Below are 14,079 nucleotides of genomic sequence, written 5' to 3' on the forward strand. Positions count from 1 at the left end.
TGTCACCCAGGCTGGAGTGCAGTGGTGCGATCTCGGCTTACTGCAACCTCCGCCTCCCAGGTTCAAGCGATTCTCCTGCCTCAGCTTCCTGAGTGACTAGGACTACAGGCCTGTGCCACCATGCCTGGCTAATTTTTGTATTTTTGTATTTGTATTTTTATTTTTAAGTAGAGACGGGGTTTCTCCGTGTTGGCCAGGCTGGTCTCGAACTCCTGACCTCAGGTGATCCACTCACCTCAGCCTCCCAAAGTGCTGGGATTACAGGCCTGAGCCACTATGCCCAGCCTGCATTTTTCTCTTTTGAGCAGAACGAGTTCTTAGGAAAAAATGAGACTGTGCTGTCAAGCACAGGGTGGTGTCAGAGCTGCCCGGAGAGAGGTCTTTGACACAGTTCTGATTGTCCAGAAGAAGGCTTGTGAGATGAGAAAAGGCTTGGCAGTCTTAGGGGTTGTGCTGTGTGGATTATATCACAAGGGAGAGTTCTGAATACTTTTTGAAAAGTAAGCAGGGTTGTGATGCAAGCTTCAGGAAGCATAGGTGAATTTCCTTAAATCTAATAATGAGCTAAGTGAAATTGGTTGGGCTGTCAAATTCCCTCCAGCTTTGTAATTGTTTCACTGTTGCGATTGGTGGCAGTGGAAAAAGAAGCGAAGATGCAAGTTTAAGAGACATGGGAGTGGTACTGATCATCAGGACTGGCAGATGCCAAGTACAAGGGAGGGAAGGGAACTCTCAGAGGTCTGGGGCTCCCTAGCCTTAGGGACCAGGAGAAGACTGTTCCAGGCATGCAACTAGGAAAGCTGGGAGAAGTGGGTTTTAGGGGAAGAAATTGAAATGGAATCTGTATTTTTATGAAAAGTCAGGGAAAACAGAGTGTGTTCAGAGGTGCATTGTGCTAATCATTGCATAGAAGTTAAGGTACAACTGAGGGAGGAGAGAGGACTGGGAATGGAGAGCTGTAGGCAGAGGACAGAATCTTGGCCAGTGCTTCCTTGTCTGGGCAGAAGGAGCAGCCCGAGGCCGATAGAGGCTGATAGAAGACTGTGTGCATCTTCCTCTTAGCGTTCCAAGTGACTCTTAAGGAATTCGCAAGTTTACCCCTAAGTTTGTCCTGAATTCCTGATATAATGCAGTAGCTTGATCAAGTCATATTTATTAGATGGTCAACCTGAAGGAATTCTTTATTTAGTAAATGTATATAAAATGTGAAATATTTAAGTTAGTAATTTTGTTGTTTGTAGATATCCCTTTAGTGATATCTGTGAAAACACTAACCTTTGTAGAACAAAAGATCGTGTTATAGTCACTTTTGTTTTCAATTTATTATAGTACCTAGTGTGCAGTATTCATACTGAATAAACAAGGTATTAAAATCTTGCTTATCCTGAATTTTGGACATAGTTATGTACATTCCATGTCAACAAATGCCCATATAGAAAGTAAATGTAGAAATTCATTAAAAATTGACTGTGGAATCAAAGGAAGTAATTGTGACTAGATATTTCTCATGTTGAAAAAATGAACATTAATATATATTAATTTATAATGTTTATATTAATTTATAAATTAATTTGTAATGTTATATTATAAATATATTAATTTATTATGTTTCCCCATAGGTATTCTTTGAATAGCCAGTTCCTAACACAATTAAAATAGTTGCAACATTAGAGTCTAACATCAGAATTTTCATCTTCTGGGTAAAACATATGCCTTGTGATATTTAATTTTATTACTAGCAATGACAGTGAATTATGTCTGCTTTTCTTTTGGTTTGTAGGTCTTATCCAGCCCATTCCAAAAAACCAGTTTTTCCAAAGCTATTTTAATAATAATTTTGTTAATGAAGCAGATAGACCATACAAGTGTTTTTACTGTCATCGTGCATATAAAAAATCTTGCCACCTTAAACAACACATCAGGTAAGGTAACGGATTCACAGGTGGAAATTTAGTATAATTAAACGGACTTAGTGACCTGATGACTTCTAGAAGTATTTAGGATGGTAGCATTAGCTTTTAGTATTTAAGATGTCTCATTTGACTCCAAAACATTTATTGGTAATTAATATTTTTATTCTTTAATGTCTTGACAAAAATATTCTACAAAATTGCCCCGGAATTTATGTATATGCTCATTAAATTTCAATGTTTGCAATTTCCAAGAAATATCAAAGAAGTATTTGGTTTATTGTTAGACTTCCGTTTGTTTTTCATGTGTGTTTATCGGAGTTTAAATTAATTCTTAGTTTTAGCCACAGTGAAAAGGAAGTCGAACCTTGATCATGAGAGACAGTGTGATGTCATGAAAAAGTATAGAACTTCGAAGAAGACTTGGCTTCTAGCTTTGTCTCAGTCGTGTGACTTGAGGCAGTTTGCTTAAGCACTCTTGAGTCTCAGGCTTCCTCACCTGTAACATGTGGAAAGCTCCGGCATTGCTGCCTAGTTTTAAAAAAATGTGATGATGAAGTGAAGTGAAATGCAAGAGTGCATTCTAGTCACAAAACATTATAAAAGTATAAGAAACTTATTCATTAAAGTGTGTATTTTTTTTTTTAAGATCCCATACAGGTGAAAAACCTTTTAAATGTTCTCAGTGTGGAAGAGGCTTTGTTTCTGCAGGTGTGCTCAAAGCACACATCCGAACACACACGGGACTGAAATCTTTCAAGTGTCTGATATGTAATGGGGCTTTCACTACTGGTGGCAGCTTACGGCGACACATGGGCATCCACAACGACCTTCGTCCCTATATGTGTCCCTATTGTCAAAAAACATTTAAGACTTCACTAAATTGCAAAAAGCACATGAAAACCCACAGGTGGGTGTAATTCTGATGGTCACTTTTTATCATCTTTATAATTTCCAGTAGATGGTGGGGAGTGTTTTTAGGAAATAATTGTCTTTGATTCTTACATGATTATTTCTAGCTTGTACTATATGGGCTCAAGAAATGTAAGTATTAGTGTCTAAGGATCTAATGGGAGCCATAGACTGAAGCATTAGCATTTTCATTTTTAATTTAATAATGAAGCAGTTTATATTCTGTAAAGCTCTCTTTTAAAGCTGTTAGTTGATAGTTAGATGAAATGCTGGACTGTGTCTAGTATAGTCAGATAGTGAATATTTCAGAAAAGAGAATCTTAAAGACCCTGTGATTTTTAGGCCTGTCATCAGCAAATCAGAATGGTAATTATTCTGTGTTGTTGACTTTAAAGGATACATGTTTTAGATATTCCATAAACTTTTCATTCAGCCTAGCTTGTATTTCCACATGGTTGGAAGGCTAGCTCATCTCTATGTGGACGTAATCCAGAAGAGATGCATTTCTGACTAGTGCTAGGGCCTATTCGATGAGTATTTCTGTGAAGCCACAGAATTCCGTGTGGTACTGTAAAACCTGGGTAGGGTGACCACTTAGGAGATGTGAAAGGGAGAGTCACTAGGCCTAAAGCTGCTGCCCTGAAACATTTGCTTTGAGACAGCATTTTAACCCAGATGTGTCTGCTTGGATGTCGCCTACAAAGCAAAACCCTAAATATTAGAATAAGTTAACTGTGATAGTGTTTTTTGATATTATTGATCTGAATGCCCAAGCACCCTCAACAGAATTGACATTTTTTATTTCAGCATCATTGATTGCTTAGCCGAGAAATTTACCTGCTGCTTGAAACCACCCAGGGAGTGTGGTATTGGCGGTGTTATATAGTGGACTCCTGTCAATTACATACCCAGTTATACTTCACTGCATTTTGTGGACGGAATCCTGTGCAGGGCACTGCATGTGTTTGGGAACTGGGGAACTCGGAGGCACATGGATATTGAAGATGCTTGTGTTTCTGCTTGCTGTAGCTGGGTGATGGGTCCCCAGTTGGCCCGAGAGCTTACCATGCTAAGAAGAATGGACCTTGGGCACTTGCTTGCTCAGTGGAATGTTTAAATCAAATCTTTTTTTAGTTAGGAAGCCAGCCTTTTCCAGTGTACTTTTTGTGGTAGTATTGGGAATGTGGGTGTTCAGGCCCTTGTTTCCAGACCCAGTGACCAATGGCGTAATTGTGGGGTCACCTTTATTAAGTGGTATATTGCGTGGCCGTTATTTGTCATCAGTTTCGAGGGACACATGTAGGAGATCAGTGTAGAGCTTTGAGAGGACACTAAGCAGATCAGCCTGTCGTTGCAGAGCCGCAGTGCTTTGCTTTTACAGATTGTGTGCACTTGGAATCTGCCTGCAAGGAGAGCATCCAGCCAGGGTTTCATTCCTTTGTCTGAATTGTTGGAAATTCTCAAAATATCACATATACTTATACTAAAGATAGGTAAAGAAGGTTACTATAGTAAAATTTATGGGAAAAAGCAAACAACCAAGGAAACAAACAGAAAACAAGCCTCCATCAGTTAGCATGTGGCATACTGGTGCTTAGGTTAGAGTGGCTTATACAGACCCCTGCATGCCGCTGCGCTGCTGTGTGGAAGCATCACAGCGTAGGTGCAGGCGTGCATTTTCTGACTCTTCTCTATTATGCGACACATTTTTGTTTTCCTTTCCACAGTAAAAGTAGTTATGAATTGTCTATTTTGGATATTAGAAAATGAAGAGGGAAAATTTTGTTTGGAACTGAGAATGAAATTCTGAGTAGGCAGATTCCTAAGACACTGGGATAGAGCCCGTGACACAGCTTGTATGGTCTGTGTGTTCAGAGGCAGAAGAGGGGACCAGGCGGCACTTTTTTTGTGTGTGTGGGTGTTTTTGTTTGTTTGTTTGAGACGGAGTCTTGCTCTGTTGTCCAGCTGAAGTGCCGTGGTGCGATTTTGGTTCACTGCAGCCTCCTGCCTCAGCTTCCTGAGTAGCTGGGATTACTGGCTCACACCCCTGTGCCTGGCTAATTTTTGTATTTGTAGTAGAGATGGAGTTTCACCATGTTGGCCAGGCTGGACTTGAACTCCTGACCTCAGGTGATCTGCCAGCCTTGGCCTCCCAAAGTGCTGGGATTACAGGTGTGAGCCATGTGCTCGACCGGCTCTTTGTCTTAGATATTCTTTGTACTAGCCAGCCTGTTAGACAGATAATTGTGTGATATTTTTTTCTTTTTTTCTTTTTTTTCAAGTTCTCAATTCATTGCTGAATTCATTGTTCATCTTTTCCTTTGAAAGAGAAATCGCTGACTTTGATGAATATATGCCGGATATACTTTGTGTATGTAAATGTTGCTGGCAGCAACATTTGGATCATTGGTCCAATAAAGCGCCTGTGGCCTGGGCTGTGAGAGACAGTAGGCTGGAGCCTCTCTGTCTGTGCACCACATGTGTTGTCAGATTTAGATCAGTCTATAAAGGTGTCGTCTCATTTAGTACAATTATTTTTCTGAATACTTAGATTCATTGCCGAACTTGAGTTGGGAGAGTTTTACTTTTAAACACGAGACATCTTTTTAATGTTTTTAAACTATTAGGCATTCGGGTATGTGTTGTCCTTTATCCTCCCTTTGTGCCTCGTGTCCTGTAGCCAGTGGAAGCACTTAAAGATGAGGCAAACGAGCTCTCTTCAGAGTTACTAATGTGTTCATTTTTATCTGAATTGCCATTATGACTTCAAAATGAAATCATTAATAAAAAATGTTATTTAATCAATGACAGCTTTTTCACTGTAGTATCCCACACAAGTAACCTTTGACAGCATCTAATCTGATGAACTGTCGTTAATTTTTCTGAAGATACGAACTTGCCCAGCAGCTCCAACAGCATCAGCAGGCAGCCTCGATAGACGATAGCACCGTGGACCAGCAGAGCATGCAGGCCTCCACTCAGATGCAGGTGGAGATCGAGAGTGACGAGCTGCCGCAGACGGCAGAGGTGGTCGCAGCAAACCCCGAGGCCATGCTGGACCTGGAGCCTCAGCACGTGGTGGGCACAGAGGAAGCAGGGCTGGGCCAGCAGTTGACAGATCAGCCCTTGGAAGCAGATGAAGGTAAATGTTTCAGGATATTTAACTTTGAGTGATCCCAACAGAGTTTTACAGCCTTTCCCACTCATTGCAGTCCATTGATGTCTCCCGTGGATCACTGACTTTTAAAACAATTTGTGCTGTCTGTGAGAGAGATTGAATTTGAGTATTTGATATCATTCCATGTCCTCTTAAATTAGGTTTCTACTCTTCAATTTTATTAGATTTCTTAGGGGAGGTTCTTTTTTTTTAAACAAAAACAGAATGATCAGACTTCTTGTTAGGAAATATTCAAAATCTTATTAGGAAGTAGTTGAAATTTTAGGACTACAGCAAAATCTACCATCCTTATTTTGATATAGGTGCTTCCAATTTTTTTCCATACAAATATGCAGGTGTGTGTGTGTGTGTGTGTGTGTGTGTGTGTGTTTGGTATGCATATATAATTATATAAATAAGGTTGGGTGTGGTGGCTCACGCCTGCAATCTCAGCACTTTGGGAGGCCAAGGCAGATGGATCACTTGAGGGCAGCAGTTCAAGACCAGCCTGGCTATGGTGAAACCCTATCTGTACTAAAATTACAAAAATTAGTTGGGTGTGGTGGTGCATACCTGTAATCCCAGCTACGTAGGAGGCTGAGGCAAGAGAATTGCTTGAACCTGGGAGGTGGAGGTTGCAGTGAGCCGAGCTGGCGCCACTGCACTCCAGCCTGGACAATAGAGTGAGTGAGACTCCATCTCAAAAAAAAAAAAAAAAAGAGTTGTACAAATAGGATCTTTCAGTGCATACTATTTTGTGACCTACTTTTATGCCCAGTATATTGAGAACATCTTTCAGGTGTACAGCTGTGTGATCTTTAGTATTCTACAAAGTGCACTCCATGTAGATTCAAAGATTAATATAGGTCAGTGAACTGTTGGTGATTGGTCTGCAGTGAGATTAGGCTCCTGAACCAGAATATAAAGTAGTACATCACTTCCTTCATCAGTAAAGTTTGGCTACAACTGTAGACTGTGTGATTAGTGGCATAGCTGGCTTGCGTCTGGCACAGGCTTCTTATCTCACACAGGGATGTCAACAAACAATGTGCTGACAAGTTTACTGTTTTGTTTTATGGATGTCTCAAATGTATTTAGTCTTTGGGTAGGATTATACACTTATCCCCTGTGGTGCCTGCAACCATGCACACCCAAAAAGGTTCTAAACAATTATGGAATGTAATAGCATGTTAGAATATTGTTTAATGGAACAATGCCTAAGACAGATGCTAAAGGCTTTCAGGGATGATATTCTAGAAATGCAAAGAGAATGCTTTAAGCATATATATGTATATAAATTATCCCTATTGTCTCTTCAAAATAAGGTGTCTGATATTTGAAAACTCGCCAAAGTGTGCTTTTGGGCAGATTTGCAGATGTGAAATAACTTCCAAATGTATAAGTCCCCCTTTTTGCATCTCATCCTTAGATGGGTTTGTGGCTCCACAGGACCCTCTGCGAGGGCACATAGACCAGTTTGAAGAGCAGACCCCTGCCCAACAGTCCTTCGAACCGGCAGGGCTACCCCAAGGTCAGTGGTGGGTTTTCAATGAAATTTGTGAGTGTACCTCAGTTGAATTTAATTTTACGACAACCTTACATGTTTTCTCTTAAGGCCCTTCTAAAATGTATGGTTTCAAACCAAATAACTTTTTCCATGCATTGTAGATTTTTTTGTTGTTGATGCATACTATTTTGTGGTCTGCTCAGGTCTTCTGGAAAGTGACCTTTGCAGCCATTCTACACGTAGTTTCCAGCCAAGAAAAGGTGGCTGAGTAGAAATTAGAACTTTGTGGTGGCTGGTTCTGTAAAGCCTCTGCTGCTGTAATGTCTGCTGAGCACAGCCTCCCGCCTGTTAGCAAACAATGTTAAAGCTTGCTAATAACAGCTAGTCCTGATTCTAGTTCAGAAAATAGAAATGCCTCTTTAGAATTTATAAACCCTTTTTAAAAAACATTTTAGTGTAACTTTAATATTTTTGTGGAACTCCTCTTTTCTAATTTATTTCAGGTTTTACAGTGACTGACACGTACCATGAGCAGCCTCAGTTTCCACCTGTCCAACAGCTACAGGATTCCAGCACACTTGAGTCTCAGGCCCTCTCCACAAGCTTCCACCAGCAGAGCTTGCTGCAGGCTCCCAGCTCTGATGGGATGAATGTAGTGAGTATGGACAGAGGGGTGCATACGTGGCAGTATTTAGCAGGTGCTATTTTATTCTTCACTGTGAGTATTTAAAATTTCCTTAAGGGAAATTTTAAGAGGTGTGCTCACTTCTTGTAACATTAAGGTTACTGCATTACCTGGGAAATCCTCAGTGTTAGTACATCGGGCTTTCTTTTTCCTTAAAACATTTTAATTTTACTTAAAGGTTTCTGTGCCATGGTGTGGCCTTGCATTTGTGATTAAAAGCTAAGAATTTACTAGAGTGTTAGGTAATAACATGTTGAAAGATACTATGTTGCTTTAGGCACAAAACCTAAACATTTTTAATTGTGGACTTTTAAACATGTTAGGAGAATATAATGAATGCTGACATTAAAAAACATTTACATGCATCATTTAAAATTTTATCTCTTACGCCTAGTTGGAGACATTTTAATTTTGGTTTTTATTTTCATTTTTCTGCTTTTGGAAATTTCTTAATAGTGATGAGAAATTATTGACCAATTGTTATCCCTCTTTAAAATCCACCATTGGTAGCTTTGCCCAAGTGGTAGAGCTGGATCCTCCCGTGAAAATTTCAGAACATTTTTCTCATAGCTAGAAACTACAAACTTGGCAGCAGATGCTGAATCTGGGAAGTAGAGAACGTACTTCTTAGCAGCTGCCTTTACTCCAGAACTCTCTAAATAAAACTGTGCAAACCCAGTTCTGTTGTTGTGGTTTATCTAAGTTGGTTTTGGAAGTCAGGTAAACAAATGAGACACAAGCCCTTGCTTATAGCAGCGTGCAGTTGCCGCACAGGGGTGGATGACTCCACTGTTCGCAGTCTGTCCTGTGACTCCAGGCCTTCTGAAGGTCAGTGGAGCTTACCCGCTGCTCAGTGTGAGCATGGGTCTATTATAGAGTGGTTAGAAAACATTGACCAGATTTTTGTTTCGTCCTTGCCGTGGTAGCATGGGTTGTAATGCCGCTGTCAGGAAGGGATGGGGTCAGTGTGACTGCTCTAAGCATGCGTGGTACCCTTCTTGGGGATGGAGAACATGTCCTTCTCACCCTCTGGTTTGTGTGACAAGAGGAGACAATATTATACTCTCTGAAGGTGGGATTTTATTCGCTGTCAGTAAGAGTAGAGCAGATGGGAGGGGAATCTCTTATTAAGATATATAAAATAATCAGTTTTATGGTTGATTAAGCTTTGTATTGAGGTAGGGAAATGGAAAATAAATAGATCTTCATTTAATAAAATCTGTATAAGTGATCTTTATTATTGCTCTGGGCCAAATGATTACAGTGGACTGTTTGGGGTTTCTCCCTCTTAAATCCACAGTTTATGAATGTTCTTATCCTTAGTTCTTAGCTGCTGAGTTGTTTTATGTTTATTCACAGATATTCAAGTAGTTTGCTTTATACTTCTTTTAAATTTTAGACAACTCGCTTGATTCAGGAGTCATCCCAAGAGGAACTGGACCTGCAGGCACAAGGTTCCCAGTTTCTGGAGGACAGCGAGGACCAGAGCAGGCGCTCTTACAGGTAGTTGTCTGCACAGACCAGCTCATGGTACTGCCGGCTCCCAGCGACGGATCCTGCAGTGACAGATGCTGCTGTGTGCTTGCCCTGCTCCAAGGGCTCTGCGATTTCATTCTCTCCGAACTGTTAAAACAGTTCCATTGTCATCCATATTCTGTAAATAAGGGATCGGAGACTAAAGAGATTTACTTGCTAAACTTTTTACAGCAAATAAGCGAGCGGGCCAGGATTTGGATGCAGCAGTCTTCAGTTTGTTTGTTTGAAGTACTCTGCTATAGCTTCCCGTCACTGTTTTAAGTCATTATTATTCCATTTTCAGAAATTACTTAAATTTATATTGTACCTTTTAGTTCAAGACTCTTCATGTGCTTTACATATGACAATCTGTGTACCAGGGTACAGCACAATTAGAAAGACAGCTTTTTAGATGTGTCCGTCCGCTGGCTCAGCAGTATATACCGAGCACCCTCTGTGCACAGTGTACAAGTAATTTTTGTATTTTTAGTTGAGACAGGGTTTCACCATGTTGGCCAGGCTGGTCTCGAACTCCTGACCTCAGGTGATCCACCTGCATCAGCCTTCCAAAGTGCTGCGGTTACAGGTGTGAGCCACTGCCAAACCAGATTTACAAGAGTGAATTTTCAAAATGTATTCAGACACTTCCAGCTTTTAGTTTCATTTGGACTTGAAAGTTAGTTGCCTCTATGTGGGCACCCAGTCTTGACTTAGGTTCTAGTGTAGGGACATCTCTAACTTCTTACTGGATATTAAAACTTGAGAATGGACAAAAGAGACATACTAATGGAATAAGCTTTTAATAATATGTGACTAGGAGTTTTGAAATTGATAATTATTTTAATCCTTAAGATAACATTAGTCTATTCAGTAACAACGGAAGGGGAAATAATACTGCATATTGATATATTATTCAGCATAACTCCAGTACACTCTGTTATGTATTTCATAAACCAGAGGAGTTACATGGATTGGCATTGACGAGTGACTAGATGCAGGAGTGATTCTGCCTCAGAGGCGATGGAAGGATTCACAGTGTCTAATGACTTAAAGAAAAGAGTGCATACATTTTCTTCCTGTTATGCTTAGTGAGAGTTTCTAATTAATCAAATGTTATGTCTGCTGGGGAGTTACAGGATTTACTGGTTTTTAAGTAATACATTTAAGATTATAAGTACTCTAAGCAGAATCTGGTCTAACAAATGATTGTCGGCAATATTTTATAGTTTATAATTTCTTCAATGTTGGAGAGCACACCTAGGTTCTGTAACACTTGTGTCTAAATGTTTCATGGTTTTTGGTGAAGCTTGTTTGCTTTCCTTCCCGTCTCAGGTGTTGTATTTGTAATTGTGCTATGAATTAACGTGGTCTGGGTTCTGTATATTTGCAGGTGTGACTATTGCAACAAAGGCTTTAAGAAGTCCAGTCACCTCAAGCAGCACGTGCGGTCGCACACGGGGGAGAAGCCCTACAAGTGCAAACTCTGTGGACGTGGCTTTGTTTCCTCCGGGGTGCTCAAGTCTCACGAGAAGACACACACAGGTCATTGTCTGCCTTATACTTGGAGATCAGTCCTTTAAAGAAAAAAGCTTTATTGAGATATAATCCATATACCATTCAATTAACCCGCTGAAAATGTACAATTCAGTGATTTTTAGTATGTTCGTAGAGTTCTGCAACCATCGAAACCGTAATTTTAGGACATTTTTATTACACACAAAAGAAACTCTGTACCCATTAACAGTCACTCCCCATTTCCCCTCAATGCCCAGAACCTCAGGCGCCCCGTATCTACCTCTGTCTTTAGAGGTTTGCTTGTTCTGGGTATCTTATAGAAATATGTGGCATTTTGTGTCTGCTGCTTTCACAGCACAGTGTGCTCAAGTTTCATCCGTGCTGTATAGGTGGATCAGAACCTCATTACTTTCCGTTGTAGGATATGCCACGTCTTATTGATCCATTCATCAGTTGATGGACATTGGGGTTATTTCCGTATTTTGTTTTTTGTAAGTAATCCTGCTGTGAACATTTGTATATAAGTTTTTGTGTGGACACGGGCTCATTGCTCTACCTAGGAGTGGAATTGTTTGGTCATATGTTAACTCTGTTAAAACATTTGAGTTTATGGAACGTTTTCCACTGTGGCTGTGGTATTTGATAGCCCACGGTAGGGTGGGAGGGCTCTGGTTTCCCCACATCCTCGCCAATGGCTATTATTGCTTCTCTCATGACCGGCCTTGTGGATGGTCATGAGCCTTCCCACGTGCCATTGTGGTTTTGCTTTGATTTGCATTTCTCCGATGGCTGATCAAGTTAAACATCTTTCACAGACACTGAGAAATGTCTGTTCTAATCTTATGCCCATTTTAAAATTGGATTATTTGCTTTATTGAGTTGTAAGAGGTTTTTATAGTCTGATTACTGGACCTTTATCAGATACATAGTGTCCAGTTAAAAATATTTTTAACATATTTTGTTATCTTTAATATATTCAGTATATTAATAAGTTTAATATCAGTGTATATTTTATATAAGGCTTTATTTGAAAATGAAGATATACTGCTTAGAAACATATAGCCAAGCAAAATAAGGAAAAGTTTTATTGACTGGTCCATAGGTTGATGATTGGAGAGTGGTTTTAGTGGTTATTGGAAAGATTGCTGGGAGTCATTTATGTGGTACTTTAAAGGACCAGAGAGCAGCAATATATGACTTTTATAAGGAACAGTGGAAGAAAGACAGAAATAGGAAGAAAATAGCTGGTTACTTGGTTCTGTGTCATTGGTCCAGAGGAGAGAAGGCCTTCTAGATGGGACTTTGTTTGAAAATAAAGCTGTATAGAAGATTTATAGACTAGTTCTTAATGCCTAATATACCTCATGTGTGGTGGAAGTGATGAAAAGATGGATGGGAAAAAACATTTGTGGGGTAGAATCCACATGTTGCCAGTTTAAAGGTAAAAGACCGAAGGCAGAGAGGACTTGATTTGTTTTGGAGACTGTGACTTCACAGAGCCTGCTGATTTCAGTAGAGAAGGCAGTAAGATGTCCTGTGTTAACTTCCATGTTCTTAAAACAATCCCATTTCTAAAAATTGGAAACCCATACCAAATAAACTGTCTATAATTTAGTGATTTACTTTTTTTTTAACCAAACTCTGCTAAGCCTCAGGATAATGTTGTGGCTTATTAAACATATCTTTGTTTGGTTTTGACTGCTTCTGGTTTTAAGGTAATGAAATAGGATTGGTTCCAGCCGTTTTTTCTCCGTTTCTGTGCTTGTAGGAGTGAAGGCGTTCAGCTGCAGCGTGTGCAATGCTTCCTTCACTACCAATGGCAGCCTCACCCGGCACATGGCCACACATATGAGCATGAAGCCTTATAAGTGTCCGTTTTGTGAAGAGGGTTTCCGAACTACAGTGCATTGTAAAAAGCACATGAAGAGACACCAAGCAGTCCCCTCTGCTGTGTCAGCCACTGGAGAGACAGAAGGAGGAGGTATTTTCCATTTGTTGATTCAAGGTGTATTAACCCAATGCTAATTTAGGAATAAATCCATTCACAAATCACCGTGAGTATTTTAACCTGGCTGTGTACAGATTAAGTTCAGTAGCACCCTGAGTTTTTAATAGTTAATTTTATTTTCTGATTAGGAAAGCCGTACATGCTCTTGGAAGAAAAATTCAGAGGCGCAATGAAGAAAACATCTGCTCTTACAAATCACCACACGCTGAATCAGCATTTGCTCTCACACTGTGCTCTTCCTTTCATGCTTACGCACACATGTTGTTAGAGACTTTAATGCTTTTTAACAAATATGGTATCTTGCTCTAAGTAGTGTTGTAGTGTGCTTAATTTTCCATCTACTAAAGTTTATTATAGGCATATTTAATTTATCGAACACAGATCTACATCAGTTCAGATGACTCCATGGAATTCCATCATATTTTATTATATAATTTTCTGTTGATGGATTGATGGATGTGTAGCTAGTATCTGGTCTTTCACTGAAATGGTAATGGTAGCATTTATGGAGTACTGTAACCTTGGCAAAACCTGTGCTTACCATTACATTGTCTCATGTAATAGACACAACACACTGCATAGTTAGAGGGATTAATCTCATTTTGTACACTAGCCAGCAAAACATTAGACAAGTTAATTCTCCCAAGTCCCATACCAAGCGGAAAAATGCTAAGTATTATTTTTGTGATTATACCTTTTGTGCTTATAAGACAACTTCTTTTTAGTAAGTTCCACAATGAAATTATAGAGTTAAGAATGGAGCACATTTTATATTTTGACACATTGTGCCAGCACACAGATTGCCATTTTAAAATCCATGTTAGTTCTGATACTCTTGGAGGTCACGGCTGGTCTGAGTGTATGTGTGGG

The 14,079-nt window shown here is 39.8% G+C and overlaps 1 protein-coding gene across 1 annotated transcript in view; it reads left to right on the forward strand.

The window, feature by feature from the left end:
- The window catches only part of ZNF236 (zinc finger protein 236), a 144,408-nt gene that overhangs the window by 76,234 nt on the left and 54,095 nt on the right, over positions 1-14,079 (forward strand). Inside the window, exons 12-19 of the mRNA XM_011948932.1 lie at positions 1,781-1,922; positions 2,560-2,820; positions 5,711-5,964; positions 7,409-7,510; positions 7,990-8,141; positions 9,571-9,674; positions 11,077-11,228; positions 12,970-13,182. Of these exons, the coding sequence (XP_011804322.1) occupies positions 1,781-1,922; positions 2,560-2,820; positions 5,711-5,964; positions 7,409-7,510; positions 7,990-8,141; positions 9,571-9,674; positions 11,077-11,228; positions 12,970-13,182 (1,380 nt within the window). The remainder of the gene's footprint in view (positions 1-1,780; positions 1,923-2,559; positions 2,821-5,710; positions 5,965-7,408; positions 7,511-7,989; positions 8,142-9,570; positions 9,675-11,076; positions 11,229-12,969; positions 13,183-14,079) is intronic.

The sequence above is a fragment of the Colobus angolensis genome, unplaced genomic scaffold (genome assembly GCF_000951035.1).
Source record: "Colobus angolensis palliatus isolate OR3802 unplaced genomic scaffold, Cang.pa_1.0 Scaffold287, whole genome shotgun sequence".
Lineage (NCBI taxonomy): Eukaryota > Metazoa > Chordata > Mammalia > Primates > Cercopithecidae > Colobus > Colobus angolensis.